Source organism: Anser anser (assembly GCF_964211835.1).
Source record: "Anser anser genome assembly, chromosome: 1".
In the NCBI taxonomy this organism is placed as follows: Eukaryota; Metazoa; Chordata; class Aves; order Anseriformes; family Anatidae; genus Anser; species Anser anser.
Window position 1 is genome coordinate 141,645,093 of NC_139720.1, and position 13,386 is coordinate 141,658,478.

The following is a 13,386-nucleotide window of genomic DNA, read 5'->3' on the forward strand; positions in this document are numbered from 1 at the left end:
ACCAACCAACCAACCAAAAAAAAACAGTGAAATACTTCTGCTCAGCAAAACAATGAATTCTTCCTCTTTGGTAGAACTATACCTGTAAGCAGAGATACAGTTTCCTGTAAGTAGTAGCTTCTATTTCTTCTAGGATGAAGAAGAGACTAAGGATGGAGGATACCAAAGGCACCAAGTTCTTTAATCTACAAATCCTGACAACCAGTTATGCTCAAGGAAAATACCTTTTAGTGGTTAATGGTAACAGTTTCCACAGCCACAAGTAAGCAAAATTAAATTAAATAGCTCCAAAAACAGTGGCTAGAAATTACAAAAACATTGCTGCAGAAGAGCTTGAACCCTTTCAAAAATACTATAGGCTCCTTTGTTGTGCAAAACAGATCATTTTAGATCATCGCACAATGTCTGAGATCAAGTTCAACATGCTCTTATTTCATGAAAAATATTTATTTAGGCTTGCCTTTGTAAAAATATTGTGGTAAATGGTAATTTAAAAATGTATAAAAATCAAGTTTTTAAGTATAGCATTGTTCACAGTTATAAATAAATCACAAATGTAAACAAATGGTAAATAGATTTTTTTATATGTTTATTTCCAAACAAAATACTATAATAAAGCAACAGCAAGAAAATCGCCCAATGATGCATAAACAACATGATAAGAAAATAGACACTGTCACAAAATATAATACATTTCATTTCAGACATATTCAATAGCACTTCCTGTTTTATGGAAAAATTAAGATGTGTTAAAAAAGATTTGAGAATTTGCCTACAGAAGTAGAAAACTTTCAAAATTCTGAGCTCATTATTTATTTTTATTTAAGGATGAAGCAAACTTTCACATTCAGCATTGGTATGAAGATTTTTAGAATATACTGCTAGAACAATACACACAAGTCCCAACAAACACGCACTGTTCAAGTCCTCTTTGGTTACAGCAAACATTTTGTGTCAACACGCAGGCTTTTTGTTAAACTGAAATGTATTATTTGCAAATTTAAGCAAATTCAATTCATTCTTCTTTTTTCGCTTTTCTTTCTTCTTTCTTTTTCTTTCAGTTTCTGACTTTGCATTAAGTCAGAAGTAGCAGGGTTGCCACTACAGTGCAACTGCTCTTTGCTCTCTGAATATGCTCACCTGAATGATTTTTTTTTTTAAACTATGAATAATCATACAGCAACTAATTGCTGTCAGAAGTCACTTGAGGTCTATAACCCATTGGAACTGACAAAAGCTCCTTTGGCCCCATCCATGACCTGATGACCCTTTTGCAATTTGCAGAAAAATAAAGTTCTCGTTTCCATACTGTTTTCTAAACAAAGGCTAACCCTAGTATTAAAGCCTATCACTTTATCACTTTTTTTTTTTTAACAAAAAGTAGGTGTATTACATCTTGATATTTTTAATCTCATACTCCTGTAATCCTTTCTACTTACATAAAGACATAAAAGTCCAAATTGCTTAAGAATCTTCAGCTTTTACCTTCTGTAACATTTGGTAGGGGAGCACCTAGTTACTGACTTTTTTATGATCTTATACAGAAACGTTAACATCATTGCAACTAAGGAATTACATATGAGGACACAGCCCTCTGCACAGCATATCCACTTCCAGGAAGAACCTAGTTTCACCTATTTTATATTAATTTAACCTTTCAATCTTGTCTTCTGAATTACAGGGTACTAGTTTTACAGACTAAGATCACATTTCTCAAACTTCTTTGTGATGATCTTCTAAAAAATGTGCATGGCAATATGACTGCAAAACAACGTATCACTCTTTCATATCTTCTGGGATGATGAGATGATCATCTTCTCTCATCTGGGAATAGTGTACAATGTACCTTTTAATAACTGCATAATGAGGAAATGTACAATATCATTAAGTCTGATCCCGCTGTCTTTATTACTTGCAAGTAGTCCCATTAACACTGGTGACTGCTGAAATGACTTCCGTGGCTGAGTAAGAGTGCCATAAATAAAGAATGAAGGATCAGGACCTACAAATTAAAATCAAGTCACCTCCATTGAAGAATAAAGTATTGTTTCTTTTGAGGATGGGAATACAGTAAGAAGGATGAACTGTTTAAACAAATAAAAAAAAAGCAAAAGCAAAAAGTGAATAATTTACTGATTTAAATAGGAATTATTTATATATTGCCAAAGACAGAGGCAGGGATTTTCCAGTTGGTTTCTAGGAGAGAATTCTACATTCCCTCCTGGCATTTAAAGTTGGCGAATACATAACAGTGACAAGTATTACGATATAAAGAGCTGAAATTTTGAGCAAGATTAAGCAACAATAACTATCACCAAACAGTATTCATTCATATTAAAAAGCTCTTTAAGTAGAAAATCAGTGCAGTTGTAGTAAAATTCTCAAAAGTTGAACACACCTCAAGTGTATATGTATATCAGAGAGACACGAAAAATACATATCTTCATACACAGATATCACAACACTGCTGTATCTCCTGGCATCACTATCCTCTTTTAGCCAAATTAAGGAGTAGGTCAGGTTTTAAGGGGGAAAAAAAGAAAAACTCTTTCAAGCATAATCTTCACACAGTTCAGCAACAATACATTCAAATTCTAACACCTGAATATAGACGCCTTTATAAAGTTTCATGTTGTTATATTATATCCCCTTTTTCAGTTATATCACTTTTTAAATTAAGGCACTTTTTAAAATAAGCACAGTGTCAGTACATTCAACAGAACCTGCATTTTTCTCTGTTTACTGAGATGGGCTGTATCATACAAAAATAAAAGAGATGGGAGAGAGGAGGGAAGGGAGGCCATCTAGACTGATTTCTTCCTGCTGAACAACATTAAGAGTGTCCAAAAGCCCATGAAAGCATTTGTCAAATAGATTTAATGGAATTAAGCATTCAGCAGGGTAAAATGATAATAAAATTAAAATTAAACTTGAACTCTAACTCTCCAGATCATGTGCAGGGTCTTCACAGGCCATTGTGAATATAGCATTAAAAGTCCTTGAATGAAGAATTCCTAGAAAACAAAACAGAACAAAACCAAGTCTAATTTGTTTAATGTTTGGTGAATATAGAAATACTTCCTGATGTTTCCATGTGCAAAAATTTAAGATTTCTGAAAGCAATATAAGCAGGCCTTCCAGTCTCTTCAGCAGTCAATCCAGATGATTTGAAGAATTAGACTGTATTGTGCAAAAGTGCTATAATGCTCTCTGAAGAGAAAGACAATCTTGGCACTCCTATCATCTACAAAAGTTGTACAGAAAGTCTTTTCAATCAGGTCTGCAAGACAAAATACAAGGCATGTTCATTTCACTGTACTGAGACAAGGAATCTGGGGCAATAAAGACACAGAGATAGATGAGAGAATGAGGAAAAGTTACTGTCCAGTTTACTTCTGATAGCACCTTCTCAATAAATAAAAAGGTGATTGCCTGACTCATCTTCCACCACAGTCTGTGTGCTGAAATAACACACAAAAATACTGTAGAGGAGGAAGGGTGTCAACAGTGATTCCAGCACTGCTGTCTCAGTATGCTTCGTGAACCGCAGAGGCAGACATTAGATGTGGAAGACGCCTTTCCACCAGTAAGTCATTGTCTTCTACAGTATCTTTTTGAATCCCTGGTAAGTTATCTTCAAGCATCAAAAAATGAAATTTCACCTCCTAGAAGTCTACTTCTGGTATTGCACTCCTTCAAACCCAACAGGAACTTACAGCTAGATCACATTTCATCAACTCGTATATACATTTAAATTGCCTTAATTAATTCTGTGATTCTGCTGATGATTACACCCAAATATTTGCATTAATATAATCTCTGTCAGGTTGTACCTTACATTGTCTTTTCTTTCTTTCATTCTGGTCTCAACAATTTTTTTCTGAATCTTTCTAGATTTTGCTGGGAGGGAAATGATTTCATCATCTATAAATATTTCAGTAACTTCTACTGTTCTGTCTTCTTGATGCAAACTCTTAAGTTCTTAACATCAAATGTATAAAGAACTTTAGTATTTTGGACATTAGAGCACTCACCCAGACATAGGTAAAACAAATACAAATCACCTATATAAAAAGACAGATTGAGATTTAGACCTCTTTACCTCAGGAGAGTCTTATCAAACAGGCTATTTTGTTCATCACTGTATCAATATACAGACCATTTATTAAAACAAATTAATCTGGAACAACCCTAGTTCTCCTCACTTGTCCAAGAAATTATAAAAAAGAACAGGTTAAGTAAAAATTTATGAGTGATATTAGTATCTTGGGCACTCAAAAATTAAAAATAATTTAGTAGAAAAAAATGGAAGTTCATTTACATTCAAAAGCTACATTGAATTAATGGAGAAAGTTTTAGCTTAGACCAGGTGAAGATCTTAAGCAAACAAAGTATTTGTACTTGCTTCACATCATTTATTTTTAGTCTTTATTTAAACTCCTTGTTCCATAGGAATTACAAAAGCAGATCATGGCACATCAGGCTAGTACTGAGAAAAACAATACAAAAAGCAAACAAGAAAGGAGTTGAATTCATAATCTAGTTTGTAGAAGATTAGTCTTGATATGAAATTTAAACAGTTTTTAATTTAAACCAATTTATTTAGTTTACTAATTAGAAAGGAATATTATCACCCTGATAAGGGGTCGATACAAATAGAAACAGCACCATAATCACCCCTATCAATACAATGATCTAACCCTCTTTTCTTTAGACTATCAAAAATAGAAGAAAATGTTATGGTAATAAAAAATAAATTAAATTGTTCTAAATGATACAGAGCTTTTTCCAACAAATTTAAAACCTATGCTGTATTCTGAGTCGGGAGAAGTGGACACGGTTCTATCAGAGGAATGAAGACTCCCTATACTTGCTACCAAGAGTTACCAAATAACAAGCTTGCACTGCTGTGTTTTCCAGCTAAGGGCACTAGGACCATCTCCTTGACCCAAAGAAACCTGCCTTGTATTACTAGGACTTCAGTACTTAGAGGAGTCCATGATAACAAAGATGAATCAATTATCTGAGGTACCAAAACAGTTAACAAAATTCATCTTAGAAGTACAAAACTACCTCAAAAGCAGAAATAATTCCCTGTAAATCTTGAATTGAGAATTTTTCCCTCTCCACTGGCAATTATTTTTAATGCATGCTGCCACCTATCTCCATAAAAATTGTGATGCAACAAGTAAGCAGCTACCAAATAGGAAATCAAGCTCAGACTGAATCTGACGGGAGTAGCTGTATATGAGGGAAGTTCCTTTCAGTGACTGCTAAAAGGAAAATTGACTTTGTTCCTCTGTAGTGTTACATGTGTTTGAAGACTTTTAGAATGCGTTTATGTTTCTTGGAAAAAATGCTCACAGATATATACATATAAGGAGTAAAAACGATTCTGAAAGCTACTACAAGAAGAAAGGCTGGATTGTTATGAGCTTTTATGTAGGAAATATGAAAATATTTATAGCTGCACAAAATGATGGCAAGTCAAGTGGAGATTTTATGTAACATTATTACTATTATTGTTTCAAGAATTTATGGCTATAGCATCCTGGTGCAAGTAGTTGCTATCAACAATATAGTTTTGACATAGCTGAATAAAACAAAATAAAAGGAGTACCATCAAAAGAGTATGGTCCTGAATCTTGTAACTTTTTTTGAGCAGTGTAATTCTGTGGAATTGAGCCAATATTTCAAGAAGAAATATCAGAGTCTAACATTTTTTTTTTCAGTGTTTGGAACTTAAATGTTGTTGAACTGCTTACCCTTCCAGGGACCAATCCGGAGATCGATGGTGTGTACGTTCAGGTGATGGTGTTCTTAACGTAGAGCTTAACTGATAGGGGATTGTATGATTTTGGCGTCGAAGCTCCTGTACAGCACGTTCCCTAGATAAAAATCATTTTAGACACAGGCTAAGCACTTTTCAAAAATCATCAGTTATCTTATAGTCATTACCATTTCCTTTGCCATCTTTTTTTTTTTTTTTTTAAATGATTTAATGGTATTCATAATATACGCTGAAAGACAGATTAGCAAATCTCTTTCTGCATAGTGTGTTTGCAACTACTGACTTACAGACTGCATAACGCAACCTAACTTTGTTCTTTCCAAAACAATTCAGGTGATTGTGTTTGTAATTCCCTTGAAGTTGAAGAGAATTTTTTTTCAAGAATGGTAACAAAGGATCTGTGCCTCCGAAAGAGGCTCACTAATATTTATGGTGCTAACAAATTGTAAATTAAATCTTAATGTTACTGCAACTGTAAATAACCATGTGAGTAACGAATTATCCTCAACTAGGAGAAGAGCTTAAGTACCCAGGCTGATTCAACGTTTTGCCATTGAACACCTCAAGAAGCAACATTAGTACTCCCCACCAGGGAATACCCAAACATTACAAAATGGATGAATTCAGGCAGAGTGAATGGAGAAAGAAGAGTAGAAAGTGAGTAGAGTTTAAAGAAGACTGAGTTTCTTTTGAAACAAACGTACTGCTACATTAGTATACAATATTGCTTGTTTTACGCAGCTGACGAAGCACGCAATGCCACCTTAACTGACTCGCACATCTAACACCAAAGTTCTGCATCTTTTGCCATGACTTCAGGATAAAGGAGAATCCAGTTTGAAATTGAAATATACATTGTGATATTTAAGAAATTCATCTTTAAAAAGACATACGTAATCTCAAGTGTAGAGGTTTTCCCTTCAAAGCCCTCATCCTTACTTAGGAGAGAACAATATCAACAAAGTAATTTGCCACAATTAAACAGGAGACCTCATTCTCAACCTATGCTATAATCACATCACTCTGCTTCTTCTAGTCATCTCCTTTATGTACCCAAAATAATGCTTGGCACTGTAGTATTTTTATCCTCAATACATCCATGAAATAGAGAAACACTGCTATTTTTGCTTCACAGATAAGAAACTATTTAAGACGCCAAAACAAGAGAGCTAAACTAACTCATAAAGCAGGCCAGAGACTATTCTCTGGTCCTGCAGCTAGATTAGTTTAACAGTATGTACAGGCTGTTCCTCACACCCCACTCCCATTAAATAAAAAATAAAATTTCCTCCATATTGTCATTTGGGAACCATCCCTGGCACCTTCTGTGTCCCGAGCAGTACCTGGAAGAAGGCAGGTTGGTACGGGCTTAAATTCTTCCAGAGTATCTATTAATGCTTAAATTGTATGTACCCCTCAAGTCAATGCTATGATCTGTTTTAGTCCTCCACTGCAGATGTTGCCAAAAGATAGTGTTCACATCACAGAACTAGGAGTCTATAAATTACTCATTTAGCCAACTAATCACTTAGACCCTCACCATAAATCAAGGAAAACGAGTGCAGACAGACGAGCATTTCCAGGAAAGTGATCCACCCCATCCTAAAACAGGCCATTCCAGAGGGCAGCTCATGTCAGTAATTCATTCTATTGTTAGACAAGGAATTTAGACAGAATGCATGTTTCACACAAAGTTCAGTGACATGGGTAGCCTCTGAACACACAGGAGATGTACAGCAAAGCAAACACAATCTTTGCTGTTTATCCTTCTAATTAGTTTAAATCTTAGTACTATATTGTATTTCACCCCAATTAGGTGGAGGCAGCACAATACAAAATCGTGTACTTGCCTTTCAAACCGCTCAGTCCCCAGCTGTCTTTTGGTGATGTCCAGTTCTGACTCTAGCTGCGCTGTTGTATTTCTGAGCTGAGTAAAATCTTGGCTCTGCACAGCACTGTAAAGCCAATACACTTTAATTAGACAGCAGCCATAACCCTCCAAGTATGGTACCAAATGCAATTAAGCAAAATGAAAAGAAGAGCTACACCATGCAGCTGACTCTGTTTTGGAGTAAAATATAAGACTACATGGAAATGTCCTTCAGGTTATAGCTGAAGAATTAAAAGTAGGTTTTTGGTATATTCTGCTATTAAGGTATCCAAGGTAAAAATGGAGCTAAATATAAACCACCTGTTCATAATTGGGAAGAATTAAAAAAAAAAAAAAAAAGTACAATATTCTCCTGGTCATTTACTCACAGCTTATTTTCCACTAAAGAAAGCTGTTCCTTGAGAAGCTGAATTTCAGAGTCTTTTTCTTGCTTTGCTATCTGTGACCGAAATTCTCTCTCACAATTGGACGCAAGCAAAGATTCCAGGTTTTTCAGAGATGCTCTTTCATTTCCCAGTTGTTCTCTCAGCAGCTCTATTTCAGAATAGGAAGACTCACACTCACTCTGCAACTAAACAAAGATTTTAGAGTTTTAGGTGTATGTCTGTTAACCTTACTGGCCATCTGCTAGGGTAGCCTTTTTTTAAAAATAAATAAATAAATAAATTCTAGTATCAATGACCCAGAAACACTCTTACTCCAAGGTGGTTGATAACTGTTTTATTTGACCTCAATCAAAACCCTGGGTCAGATTTATAAATTCACCCAATGTATATATCTGAACATAAGCATATTTAATACAAATGACAAACTGCTATGAAATATATGGATCAATGGACACACTCTTCATGTGAAAAACACAATTATCAAAGAGAAGGACGGAAGATTTACATTTTGTTGAGGGAAGGAATTCTGATTTAACTATTTTCATGCAGGAGATGACATCCAGATTGGTCATTTAACCAAACAATATCTGCATCTCCAGCAGAGTGAGATGACACTTATTTTACTTAACAGAGCATCAAGAATAAATTTAGGAGGGAGGAAGGGAAAATGAACAAAATCCCAAACAAGAGATTAAACATCTAGATACCCCCAGGGGAACCTACAAAAGAAGAATACCCATAAAACCTTGTATGTTTCACTGAAAAGGCAACATATACACACACACACACACAAAATAAATAAATCCCAGAGAAGGTGTATCAGGAAAATCTGTATCGAGTTAGCTAATGAAAGATGCAGAAAATTGCCTGGTTTAATGCTAGTAAGTAAACTAGATGCTTCATCTTTTCATTTTAATATATCTAACCGAGTCCACTTTGGATATTGTAAACACTTTTGTCTGTATTTTCTTCAACCCTATTTTACATTATGCTCAATAACGCTCAGCCAATGGTTGTGGAATATCTAGGAGCTGAGACTCCTCAACAAACACCCCAAATCTCCAACACATTCCTCAGAATTTTCAGAGGATAACCCTTTTTGTGTTCAAACCAGGACAATACTGAGAAAACTCCAGTAATAGGCCAACAGAAGAAAAAGCATTTTTCATTTCACTAAGCAAAATCCAAATTATATGGTTTTAACAAATTAAAATGAAAGTTTTCCTTATTCTGAAGATCCAAATTTCCACTAGCTGTCAATTAAAATCTAGTTCCCTTGCCTATAAACTGTTTCAATTTTACTTTTGCATTTCAGAACAAAAGAATACTAAAAACTGTAGACAGCATAAGTTATAAGAAAATAAATTGTATTAAAACCACTGAAAAAACATTATTCAGCATCATGTTTAGTTTTGACTTCTGAATAAACATGTGCTGCAATCTAGTAACGTAGCTTTCTCCAACGGATTACCACGTAAAATAAGAGCCCTATCTGAGGGTTATACGCAGCTGATGAAAGAGTACTGTTTGAAAGGTATGAAAAAAAACAGTGAAAATTTCCCAGGTTCAGAATTTTCACAAAACTCTCCACTTGCATTTCTGCGTTTTTCTCTCCTGAAACTTTTGCTTCTTTCCACAAAACCCCAGCAAGCCCCTTCTCTGACAATTTCCCAGAAGGATACTGGAAGTCTTATTAAATCTCCCAAAAGTTTCAGACAAGTGTCATACGCTGGAAATCTTCCCGATCAAATGCATCATAGAGTATTCCAGAATTATACAAAAGACATCTTGCAACATATTTGGCTGGAACAAATAACCAGCTGTCAAACAGCAACTTTACTCGTTGCATATAGAAATGGCGTAAAGGTTAAAGGAGAATGCTGGAAGCCCAAGGAACATGAAATTATCTCAGCTGGAGCAGGGAACAGACAGAACAGCAATAGAATTATGCAGAAAATATCTGAATATTCTGAGTATGTATGAACAATTTTTCCGAGTTTATCCAAACTGTTTTTTTTTTAATTTTGTGTATCAAATACTAATTTTGTATTTTTTTTTGTAAAATCAAGGCCAACAGAAACTGTTTTTCAAGGAAAAATAAGGAGAAATTATTAAAGAGAGATTGTAAATTCCTAAAACAGCCAAGCACTTTAATGTCCGTGTCAAGTTTCTTTGCTAATAAACTACTCCAGCTATTCTGCTTACTATGTGATTGGATGTAAAATCCAAGACATCTGTTGAGAAAACAATCAGTAATTTTAAGTCCTTACTTTTCAGTATTCAAAGTAAAATCTTGCAAAAGAGTGAGCTTTTCAGATAGCATACAGCATCCACCCTCTGAGGAGAAAGTTCCGGAGGTATGCCAAATTAAACGTAAAAAAAATAAAAATAAAAAATGAGACAATAATGATGAATAGGGATTTCTTTGATCATTCTAGATCTCTAAATAGTTTGACATTCCTTAAGTATAACAACAATATCAAATTATTTTTCTAATGTATTTCACATACCCTTTCTGCCTTCTCTGCTGTGGAAGTTAACTGCTGATTTAATAGTTCTTTGCCTGCATCTAATTTAATGCAAAGTTCTTGTGTAGATGTGAGGTTTGCAAGTATAGAGGCTCTCTCCTGATGTATGTTTTGAAGCTCTCCTTCCATTTTCACAAGAGACTTGCGTAAAGTAGAAATCTGAGACTGGTATGCTTCTTCTGTTGCTAAATGCTACAATAAAGCAATATCAGATAATCAAAACTGTACTGCAAAGAAATTATAAAAACGCTTTCAAAATCCTACAAAAACATTTCTACAAAGCTGTGGTGAACCTTAAGAGGCAGCAGTAGTTTATTCTGGAATAAACTTTAAAGTTATTTATTTAAATAACTCCTGTATATAAAATAACTAGAAAAAAAATATTCTTGCTTCTGTTAGCAAAACCAGCTACTGACATTTTAAATTCTCTTCCTAGGATTCTACTCTTTCTACAGAGCTAATAAGGTTCAAAATTCTGTCACGGGCTCCATTTCAGATTAGACCTTCTTATTTTTACAATAAAATGTATTCTTGCATGCAGAAAATCGGCGAATGCTGAAATACTGTCAGTCATATTTATACCGCTGTCACTCATAAACTCAGGCATAATGAAGAGATGACAGAAGCCACACTAAAAAGTAGTCCACAAACCAGCAGCAGCAGTTCTGACTAGAGACTTTTAGAATTTTATGTATTTTAAATTAACATAACCAATTTTTTCCTGTTTGAAAAATGCCTGTACTTTGCCCAGTCATACCTGACTCGTATTTCCAGTCACTTTTAACCATTTAATATTCAGTGGGTGGCAGAAAGAGTGTGGAAGGTTGACAAAAGTAAGGGGAGATGTAAAGCACTGACTTCTTGGAGAGATTTCTTACGACTGAGATGAAAAGAGATTATTTGTAGGGGGAGTACATCGCATTAATTCTAGCTCTGTCTTGCCTAAAAAAAAGCACAAGGGCACTACTAAGCACATTAAGATTTCTTAATAAAAATTAGTTACTTAAGATACATGCCTTACAAACCTGAACATATCCATCTGGAATTCTGACTCCACTTGTTGACACAGTTTTCATGAAGAGGTCTGTTTATTCCTATAATTAATATAAGGCATGTGGGAAGGAGGAAGAAGGATGAAATCTCTACCTGTTTGAGTGCACAAACTAGGACCACCAACCAGTTTTGTTATATTAAAAAAATATCAAAATCTGACACACAGATGTCCTGTGCTCGTTTGCTAATGCTGTGTTCTCTCATCCCTCTTCATGAACAGTTGCAGATCAGTTCCTCTTGAATATGTAATGTGCACAGACAGTCCTCAGTAGCCTATGTGATATTTAGGAAGCAGAGATCATCTGCAGCAAAAACTGCAGCAACCCCAAACCAGAAGATAGTTTATATGTTCAATACTTTATATGTTCATAATGTATTTTCAAAGCCATGCTGTGCACTTCCCCTTATGTTCTTCACAATTTCAAGTAGGAAAAGGATCTTTGGGACACCTAAAGCACTGGAAAGAAGGTTGAAAAGCTGGAAGCAAGAAAAGCAGGGACAGGAATGTAACAGGTGACAAAGCACTAGACATGTTTCAGGTATGCTGTGGAGTTCTGTGGGAGTTTATATCTTCAGCTGATTCCAAATGTGCGAGCTGTTTTATAACTTTTTTCCTTGAAATACGCTTTTTTTTTATTTTTAAAGATTTTTTCCCAAGTGTGACTAATGGAAGTCTAATTATGTTATTAAGTAAATTCAAACTCCATACAATTCATTGCAGCAACTATCTCTAAAATATGAGTTAAATGTGTTATTACGCATAATTTCAAACAGCTGCAAGCTTAAAAATATTGCCAGATCATTTCAAGAGTGAACTACAGAAATAATGATTTCAACTTACTTGCTCTATCTCTGTTTCAAGGTACTTCATTTTCTCTTTCAGCCTGCGGTTCTCAGATTCTGCACTGATTAGTGCCAGTCTAACAGAGCTACAATCTGTTTCTGCTTGACGGCATTTTGCTTCCCAGCTTTCTCCTTGTTCACGTGCTTGGTGGTAATTCTCCAAAAGCTCGCAGTTCTCTCTCTCCTAACACATAAAGCTCGTTTTATAACTTCCAGCAAGTTTCACAAACTGAGATATTTGATGGTCTACAGATATTACAGAAAATTCGCTTTCTATAGAGAATTTTGCCATTTACCAAAAAACATTGGGACACTTCTTAGGAAACAGTGTTTTGTTTCAGATGATCGTATTTTGATGCTCAAGAGACATCTGTTAAAAATGGCTAAATTAATATTAAAAATAGGAGGCATAGCAATATATTGTAGATTTTATTTATTATTTATTACTGTTAATGCCATACGGTAAAAGACAAAAGAGTCACGAGTTCCTGTATAATTCACTGAACTTTTAAATTTAATAAACACAGAGACACACATATATAAAACAGTGCAATATACTTCATTACTTGTATACTGGAAAATCAGCTAAGAAAATGTGTTCAAACTATTAAAAACATATTAACAAAATCCAAGTAAGTTCTGGCTAGGAAGAAAATTCTTCCATGGAAACACGGTTATGATTTCAATTTTAGTTAAAGGAACAACTTTTACTAACAGGTTTAATCCACATACTCACTTTAGACTTCAGTTCTCCCTTCAGCCTGACTATGTGTGTGTTTGAATCCTGGGCTTTCAGCTTCATGTCATCAAGCTGATTCTGGTAGTTTTCTATTTTTTTATACAGTGCCTGTAAAGAAAGATTGCTTTCTTTTATGAAGTTAAAGTATACTATTT

General features: G+C 34.7%; 1 protein-coding gene across 6 annotated transcripts in view; it reads right to left on the minus strand.

Annotated features, from left to right (window-relative positions):
- Positions 1-374: 374 nt before the first annotated feature.
- The window catches only part of LOC310884597 (testis-specific gene 10 protein-like), a 28,327-nt gene continuing 15,315 nt past the window's right edge, over positions 375-13,386 (minus strand). Inside the window, exons 9-15 of one of the 6 annotated variants that reach the window (XM_083806582.1) lie at positions 13,229-13,339; positions 12,491-12,676; positions 10,579-10,788; positions 8,051-8,253; positions 7,642-7,746; positions 5,766-5,888; positions 375-3,014 (exon numbers count right to left, since the gene is read on the minus strand). In XM_083806582.1, coding sequence (XP_083662708.1) covers positions 2,990-3,014; positions 5,766-5,888; positions 7,642-7,746; positions 8,051-8,253; positions 10,579-10,788; positions 12,491-12,676; positions 13,229-13,339 — 963 coding nt within the window. In that variant the 3' untranslated portion in view covers positions 375-2,989. Of the gene's footprint in view, positions 3,281-5,765; positions 5,889-7,641; positions 7,747-8,050; positions 8,254-10,578; positions 10,789-12,490; positions 12,677-13,228; positions 13,340-13,386 lie in introns of all 6 variants that reach the window. The other 5 variants (XM_083806581.1, XM_083806580.1, XM_083806583.1 and 2 more) reach the window with 5 other exon arrangements.